Here is a 9,451-nt window from a genome sequence, read left to right on the forward strand (position 1 = left end):
AAGCCAAAGGCAATAGCCTCAGGAATCAACAGTCTTCCATTAGGGGTTACCATTTGTCAGATTCAAAATGTCTCTGTGCTAGGCTCCAACTGCAACTGTCTATACTCTATACAATAGTAAAAGCTGGAGAGTGTCTAAGCATAAATTTGAAGGAAATACTGGGTATTCAATTACTGAATTCAAGGCTTTACCTAGTGTACTGCAGCCTGAAGAAGGCGAATGAATGGATAGTTACCTAGGCCAGGAGTGGCCAACGGTAGCTCTCCAGATGTTTTGCCTACAACTCCCATCAGCCCCAGCCAGCATGGCCAATGACTGGGGCTGATGGGAGTTGTAGGCAAAAAACATCTGGAGAGCTACCATTGGCCACCCCTCACCTAGGCAATCCATTGCTGCTGTTGCTGTAACATCAACCCTCTATTGTAATTTTGCCAGTTGTTAAAATCTGGCATCTAGTGTTTTTTTTGTTAATAATATCGAAAATAAATTGTTTCAAAATATAGAATAGCAAGCCAAGACTTGTATTAACAGTTCTTACTTCTATACAGTTTTTCCTTTTGTTACAATTTTCTCCAGGGGAGCTGATCTCTGCCAGCTGGAAATCCAGTAGCAAAAGCGGGACATCTTCAGGCCCCACCTGGTAATCTTATGTTCAGCCTTGGACTCCTTGCTACCAGCACACCTTCCTGATAGCACATCAACACCCATATGTAAAATGCAGCAAGGCAAGAGCCTAAGGAAACACAGCAACCCTCTGGTAGGATGGAATGTGGCATAACTAACAGGTGCCTTGAAATGAACACACTTCAGAGAGCTCTGCGGAGGCAGGCTTGAGTAATCTCCCACAACCATGTTCCCTTTTACTAAGTAGATTCACAGAGACAGAACCACAGCCACTCTGTCCACATCACACCAATGCCTCCGCAACACTGCTTAGCAGATGCAACCATTATAGATTGCCCAGCAGTTGTCCTTCACAAGTTATCAAATCTAGGGCAGGGGGAGGGAGCTAAGGAGCACCTACTGTTTGCCAGGCAAAGAGGATGCAGAAACTAAGACAGTAACAAAGGCACACACAATTACACACTCATGGAAATTATTCTTGCTATCTCCGCAGTAGCTAACGGGGTCAATGGGAAGCACCCAGGTTTTAAACAGAAGGCATGAGCTGGATCCTATTGGGGGGCAGAGAATATTATCATGAAAGCAACATCCCAACCACCATCAGCAAAACAAAAAAGTAGGCAGGATTAGAATCCACATTCTCGCCTTGACCTAGATAGCCCAAGCAAGCCCAACCTTGTCAGATCACAGAAGCTAACAGGGTCAACTCTGGATGGGAGACCTCCTTGGAATACCAGGAGTTGGGAGGACAGGGGCAGGCTTTATTCATTTGCCTCCCTGAATATCCTCAAAGCCCCCGGTAAGGGTCAGTCACCAGAGGTTGCCATGACTTCCTGGTGCATCCTTTCAAACACAAAAAAAATTTCCATGTTCTCATACAGTGGGAATAGTTGAGCAAAGCAGGAATCAAATTGCACCTTTAAGACCAACAAAGTTTTAAAGGTGCAATTTGACTCCTGCTTTGCTCAACTGCTTCAGACCAACACAGATGCCCTCTTGGATCTATCTACAGTGAGAATAGGTCTCTTATTACAGGGACTCACAGCTAACGGGCACTTGGTCTTGGGGGTGGGAGGTATTTGTGAATTTCCTGAATTGTGCAGGGGGTTGGACTAGATGACCCTGGAGGTCCCTTCCAACTCTATTATTCTATTATTCTAATCTACCAATAGGTGCGGCATCAAAACCTGGGATGGGAGGATTGTAGAACAAGCATAGTACACTGAAAATCCACAGGTGTAGTGGAGTATTTGCAGCCCCACATGGTGTTAACTACCAGACAGCACTGGAAGGAGTCCCAAGTTCAGCTGAGGTTTTCAACCATTAAGCACTATCACTTGAGACACAACTGCAAAACAATCTACATTGAAATACTGAAAGCTAGTCAGGCTCTTTTGTTCTAGCAAGACTCCAGGGTCTTAGAATGCATCACCGGCAGACCTTTTAATAAATGTTCATGAGAAGAACAACTGTCTGTTAAGGAGCTTGAAATGGTGTTTAAGACAGACTAGAACAAGAGGGCTGCCAATCCCGCAGCAGAGAAGCTAGAGGCACACTTGTCACTGCTGCTGTTGGTTGTATTGTGGGCTCAACAGGTGGTTGCCATTGCATTGTGCAAGAAGTCTGTCCTGGTTTCAACCCCTGTTGGGCGGCTGCCTGCAAACAGCCAAAAGCGACACAAGGATAGGAATTAGTAATATTCTGCAGAAGCATCCAGACTGCAAAAATCTGCAATGCCAAGTCTGCATGCAGTGCCCTTGCAGTTCCCTCAGCTTCAGGTTTCTCACATGGTGGGATGGCCTGTGGGGGCCATAGTCATTGAGCTGACCCATCACTTGTAGGAGGCTGCATTTCAACTGTTTTAGCACTTTTTGCTGGGGATCTGATCCTGCAAAGCAATAGGCACCATAATTTTATTTTGTTTGCTTTATTTATATCCTACCTTTTTCCCTAGTGGGGAGTGGGGACCGAAAGAAGTTATTTTCTCCTCCCCACAACAAACCTGTGGGGTAGGTTAGGCTGAGAGTGTGACTGGCCCAAAGTCACCCAGCAATCTTTCATGGCAAAGTGGGGGCTCGGACCTGGGTCTCCCAGATACTAATCCGATGCTCCAACTACTACACCTTGCTGGTTCTCATAAGTGCTTGGTCACCATTACCAACTTGACAGCAAGTAGTCATTCAGAATTGTGGTTGTGCTTTTCGTCCCCCACTTGCCTGGAGGTTACACTGGCATGACATCCTACCAGCCTATTGGGGGCAGTAGATTGTGCATCTTTACAGCTGTTGTGGGAGAAAGGATTGTTGGGGCAAGATGAAGAGTTTGTACATGGAAAGTCACATCAGTCAGAAGACTGGGGCAAGGGTTCCTTCTTCCTTGCTTACATGTGTGAGGTGCATTGTCCTTGTATCCTCAGCTCCATTTGGAGGAGTGGTTGATCCAGGTTTGTGTATTGAGATGGAACAGAAAAGTGTTAGAAAACATGCTGTGCTTCCTCGGCTCCCTTCCTGTACAAAGTGCCCCCTCTCCAGTGCTCCCTTCACCAAACACACTCTGTGTGTATTCTAGACATGCAATTCATCCTTGTCAGCTGAGCAATGAGTGTAATGGTTTATACAGCACGTAGGATAGATGTGATTGGCTGCAGGCTTAGTGGAAAGGTTGATTCTCCAATGAAGATAGTGATAATGTGCTGCAGGGATTTGGCTCATTACTGGCCACCAGTGGCACAGCAGGTGATGTGCTTACCTTGCTTTGGGCGACCAAGTTAACATCATGCTCATCCTCAAGTGCTGAATGCATGAAGCTGTCTCATACTGAATCTGACCATTGGTCCATCTAAATCAGTACTGTCTACTCAGACCAGCAGAAGCTCTCCAGGGTCTCAGACTTTCACATCACCTATGACCTGATCCTTTTGCCTGGAAGGGCCAGGAATTGAGCCTGGAACCTTTTGTATACCAAGCAGATGCTCTACCACTGAGCCACTGTCCTTCCGTAAAGTACCTTGAATGAAGCCTGATATCTTAAACTGTACTGTGGCTTGAAGACTGGACAGGGGGAACAACTGTACTGTCAATCTTCATATTTTTGTTTTTGCGGTTAAACTAGGGGGGCAGTGAGGAGAGAAAGTATTGCTCTTCCTGACGCACCTAATTATCACCTAATTCTGCACCAACACTAGGGTTGCATGGAATGGCACTGGAATATTTTTAACACTGGCATATTTTCAGGCTACTTTAGCTTATCTCAGAGTTAACGCCAGCATAGAGCTCAGTTGTTATCCTACTTAAACCATTCAGAAACAGGGGTTTAGGAGCATACTGTAAATCTTTCCCATTGAAATCAACAGGCCTTGCAAGAAAACAATATTGCCTGAATTGTGGCCATTTGTAGTTTTGGGAGAAGGGGGTACTCAAAATGGATATCTTGCTATACCGACCTTTAGCATGTTTATCTAAAACTAAGCCATATAGAATAACATGAGTAAATTATCTGGGGATGCAGCCTTGTTTTGTGTTTGTATAATTATCTTTTTTCAAGAAAGAGGAATAATTCTCTAACAGCCACTTTACCTTATGAACTGCAGCAGTCATTGTTTCCTACTCATGATTGTGCTTCAGCATTATGACAATATAGAATAAATTAAACATGTTTAAATAGAAGAGCCTCTTGCTGTGACAAGCGCTGGAGAATCACTGTATAGACTAATTTAGTTGCATTATCTTCAGTGTAGTGCCACATTTTTATTTTTGCTGCTATGGAGTAATGGGTTATATTCCTTTAGCATCAGTTTTCATGTGAACATTTGAGAAGCTGCTGTGTCTTCAAATGGCTTCCCTCAAGACTCAGCAATTGAATGATCAGGAACAATTTTTTAGAACTGGGTCAAGACTTGCTTATGGTCATTCAAGAAACTCTTACTTAACTGACCATTTTTTAAAATCTTATCCGCTGTCTTATACTGCCATGCTATTATAAAAGTTTTTAGCTACATCATGTATATTAGAACACAAATCTTCACTTTTATTATTTGAACACAGAATATACACTAAGGTATTGATGATGTTCCCAGGGGCAGATTTGACCATACATTTTGATTAGGCTAAAAGAAGACATGAGTATGCTGGGTCAATTTTGTGGTGGTTGTATGCATTCCACTGACTGAAAATAATGCTGAGACATACTGGTGGGAGAGATTCTAAGACTGAAGAACACATAGGATGCCATCTAATACAGGACATAGTGTGTTTGATCCAATTAATTTCTGACTCCTTCTTAATCTCAGATAATGATGTGAAAAGATAGGCCAAGCCTTACATGGAATGGTAGGTGAACTATCTTCTCTACTTAAAAGGAATAGGTTGCGATGGGGAAAGCACAGTGGGAGGATTTCCTCCTCCTTGGTTACTACAGACACCCTAGTAACTGATCCAAGGTTTGGTACTCACTGGCCCTCCTAAAAATATGTGCGCCCTACTTTGGAATTCATCTAGTATCTCAGTGGTTTGCCAGCTGTTCCCATTCCTAGAATTCATGCTGACTGAATGTAAAAGCTTTAAAAGTTATCAGCATGGTATTCTGTGTTTGTAATAGGTCATGTCAGTTGTCCTTTGAGATCCAGACAAGAAAACATAAACAGCAGACTGAAAGGCTTAAACCTAAATATGCCTCAGTCATTTAGAAGATGGTGAAGGTAAGCTTTAAACAGTGAAAGGAGAGGCAGTGGTGTTGCTTGCCACTTACTTCCTCTCCATCTGTTGCCTCTCCCACCCTTAAGACTGGGAACAGGAGAAATGTGGGGTTAGCAATGGCATGAGAGTTGGCTACTCTTCCACCGATGTGCTCCTTTGCACTCCACACTCCTACTTTCTAGGTGACTGAGCCCTGAGAGTAACAATGCCATAATCATGTCCATTTTGGCCTGGCAATAAAACTGTACATATTCCATATTATGCACTAAGGCCCACATCAAAACTGTGGAATAAGCAGGGGGGAAAATTAATATTTTAAATAACCACAAGACAACAATCCTCTAGGACAGGGAATGCCTTTTATTCACAAACCCATAACATTACTGGACGGTTTGGGTCTGTAATAAAAATGTTTGTTTTAAAGCACAGATCAGTTATTGTAGGACAAACAAATGTATCGGAATTTACACTGGTACATAAATTAACCGATCAGACCAGAATTTGAATATTGTTAAATAGCTTGAAATTCCCTGTAAGAGCAGCACCGTTGTGACATTTTACTTTAGTATTCCTCTCCTTCCTCTTCACCCTCTCCTTCAACAGAATCCACACCCACTTCTTCATAATCCTTCTCTAGGGCAGCCATGTCTTCCCGAGCTTCTGAGAACTCTCCTTCCTCCATCCCCTCCCCTACGTACCAATGGACAAAGGCACGCTTGGCATACATCAGGTCAAACTTGTGGTCCAGGCGAGCCCAAGCCTCAGCAATGGCCGTGGTGTTGCTCAGCATGCAGACGGCACGCTGAACTTTGGCCAGGTCACCCCCAGGGACCACTGTGGGGGGCTGGTAGTTGATACCAACCTTGAAACCAGTGGGACACCAGTCTACAAACTGGATTGTGCGCTTGGTCTTGATGGTGGCAATAGCAGCATTGACATCTTTTGGAACAACATCACCTCGGTACAACAGGCAGCAGGCCATGTATTTACCATGCCGAGGGTCACATTTTACCATCTGGTTGGCTGGCTCAAAGCAAGCATTGGTGATCTCTGCTACAGAGAGCTGTTCATGATAAGCTTTCTCAGCAGAGATGACTGGGGCATAGGTGGCCAGGGGGAAATGGATGCGAGGATAGGGCACCAAATTGGTCTGGAATTCTGTCAGATCTACATTCAGGGCACCATCAAATCGCAAGGATGCTGTGATGGAGGACACAATCTGACCTATCAACCTGTTCAGATTGGTGTAGGTTGGGCGTTCAATGTCAAGGTTCCTGCGGCAGATGTCATAGATGGCCTCATTGTCTACCATGAAGGCGCAGTCAGAATGCTCCAAGGTCGTGTGGGTGGTCAGGATGGAGTTGTAGGGCTCAACGACAGCAGTGGAGACCTGAGGAGCTGGGTAGATGGAGAACTCCAGCTTGGACTTCTTGCCATAGTCAACAGATAGACGCTCCATCAGCAAGGAAGTAAAACCAGAGCCAGTGCCACCACCAAAGCTGTGGAAGACCAGGAAGCCTTGGAGACCTGTGCATTGATCAGCCTGTTGGAATAAGTTAGTATTAATATAAATAATTCCACTAACAATACTATAAGTAGTATGGTAGAGGAAAAAGAGACAAATCTATACCATTTTCAGATAGCTATCATACAGTACTAAATCCAATACAGAGTCTATATACTTGGTGTATGGTTCCATTGTAGGATTTTGCACAATTAATATCAGAATTATACCAAGGGCATCTCTGATTCTCCCCCAGTTTTTAATAAATTGCTAATGCAGATTTATAATTCCGTGGCAGGTTAGCACAATGCAGCAATATAATGGCTGTTGCTTTTCTAAAATCCTGCACAGATTTTCCTTTTAAGGAAATATTTTTACCAGTTTGCGTATCCTATCCAGAACCAGGTCAATGATCTCCTTGCCAATGGTGTAGTGGCCTCGAGCATAGTTGTTGGCAGCATCTTCTTTGCCAGTGATGAGCTGTTCAGGGTGGAAGAGTTGGCGGTAAGTTCCTGTGCGCACTTCATCTGTACAGGGAGAAAAAAAGATGGAAGAAAAATGAGCTATTGTACTTGTCAATTCATCACATATCTGCTATTTCTTCTGGGCTTTGTTAAACAAAGGTACTTTTGTCCTTGGTCTCATCAACTGATATGTATACAGTACAAAGATTATACTTGGTGTTTGTGTTAAAATTTTCTTTAAAAGCTTATGAGAAGCAGAAAGCTAAATTAAATAAGAATTATTTTTGTGTAAGTAAAGATTTTCTAGGGTATATATTTAAAGTATTTGAAGCTGGAAAATGGTTCAAAAATGCTCAAAAGTCTGGTGATATTTATTTCTTTGGGAAAAGTTCCTGCTCATCAAAATGACATCGACACTCACCAATCACTGTTGGCTCCAAGTCCACAAAGACAGCCCTGGGGACATGCTTGCCAGCACCTGTCTCACTGAAGAATGTGTTGAAGGAATCGTCTCCTCCCCCAATGGTCTTGTCACTGGGCATCTGCCCATCAGGCTGGATGCCATGTTCAAGACAGTAGAGTTCCCAGCAGGCGTTGCCAATCTGGACACCAGCCTGGCCCACGTGGATAGAGATACACTCACGCTAGAAAAAAATACAGCACAGATGCATTAGCATGGCCTATAATTTAATTTTAATAAGAAAGGTCAAGATGTTCAGCTGTATGTAATGCTACTTCAATATCCTTGCAATCTGTGATTAAATAAGTACATCAGAAGACTACATTTGTAATTTCTGCTGAAGTCCTTTTATTTGGATAGAGAAACAAGCATTCAGGCACCATAAACTGCAGTCCAGTTCAACATACTAAAATGAGAAAAAAAGTGTAATAGGACTTTTGTCCTCATTGTTCAAATGGGAACTAGAAAGCAAAATGATTGAATAGCATCTTGTTTTACAAGGAGTACTAACTAGAGTGCCACACCCAACCCATTGTGCCTTCAGTACTATGAAGGATGCATTCAAGGATTTCCCTGTCAAGATACCTTTTCTGCAACATATTCTCCAAAGCAATGCCACCATACAAAACTTTGATTTTCTATGTCAAGGTAAGTATTTTCCTTTCTTGCTCCAGGCACCCCTTGTTTTTTAATGTGCGTTCTGTTCTCTAAGCAACATGTTTAGAGAGAGACCTGCAGAGAATGCCACGCCCAGTCCAGGAACACCGGGGATGCTCAGTGCAGTTAGGGAGTAGAATTCTAACCATTATTTCTCTGTTTACGCCTACACAGGCTGGCAGTGTCTGCGTTCTGCAATGGATTAACACAGCTGAGTTTATTTCCAGCATGATCTCATAATGCTGTTTTGCCAATTTTCCTTCCTCTGACCTCAACTGAGAACAAGCTTGGGGAATGAAATGAATCAAAAGGGTGGGGGAGGAGAGGCTGGAACAGGAGACAAAACTGCTGTCACACGCCAAGAAAGCATGTATGTGCAGTTTTCGTTCTTCCTATCAATGTGATCATGCAGTAATTTTTTTTTTAAGAACCCAGCAAGTACAACCAATCCCCACCCTTTTTCTGTGTACTGGGAATGTTGCTTGGAATGAAGCATTCCAACAGAGGGGAGGAAATGCAGAAATGAAAACCTGCAACTGATGTGGAAGAAAACTTGTTGAAAACAGGGACCGGTTGGGTCACACTGCACCATTGTTTCTGGCTAATTATGCTGGTCACATCTACCAGAGGAGACACCCTCTTTGTCTGCTTTGTCAGCCGTCACCTTCTGCCTTCCATTCATCCACAGACCAATCTGCTTCAGGGCATGTGGGCTGGGAAGAGGGGGAGGGTGCTGCCATTTCAAGCCCCCAGAGGGTCCCCAGTCCCTCTCTTCCTCCACTAGAGGTCTCTTTAACAATGCCCTCCCTTATGCAGTCTGTTGGACCAACGCAAGGGCGTGGCCCGACAACCCCTCTTTTTTTTTTTTTATTCGCAAAAAAGAATCCTCCAGAAAGATTTTAGCCCTGAACTGGACGTTCATTTCTCGATACTATTCTCTCCCCACCTTTTCACACGATAAGGCAGGCACAAGAGGATTTTCCAAAAGCAGCTTTCCACCCAGCCATTGCTGCTCAACGGTTGTGTTTTTTTTAGCGGCCCGTGCACT

The 9,451-nt window shown here is 43.7% G+C and overlaps 1 protein-coding gene across 1 annotated transcript; it reads right to left on the bottom strand.

The window, feature by feature from the left end:
* Positions 1-5,658: 5,658 nt before the first annotated feature.
* Positions 5,659-7,953, bottom strand: TUBA1A (tubulin alpha 1a). The gene is made up of 3 exons (XM_060252859.1): positions 7,708-7,953; positions 7,201-7,349; positions 5,659-6,861 (listed from the first exon to the last, which is right to left on the bottom strand). Exons 1-3 carry the CDS (start codon positions 7,826-7,828, stop codon positions 5,881-5,883), a joined length of 1,251 nt encoding a protein of 416 aa, XP_060108842.1. The 5' UTR covers positions 7,829-7,953; the 3' UTR covers positions 5,659-5,880.
* Between the last annotated feature and the right edge of the window lie 1,498 nt (positions 7,954-9,451).

This window comes from Heteronotia binoei, chromosome 13, assembly GCF_032191835.1.
Source record: "Heteronotia binoei isolate CCM8104 ecotype False Entrance Well chromosome 13, APGP_CSIRO_Hbin_v1, whole genome shotgun sequence".
NCBI classification, from domain to species: Eukaryota; Metazoa; Chordata; class Lepidosauria; order Squamata; family Gekkonidae; genus Heteronotia; species Heteronotia binoei.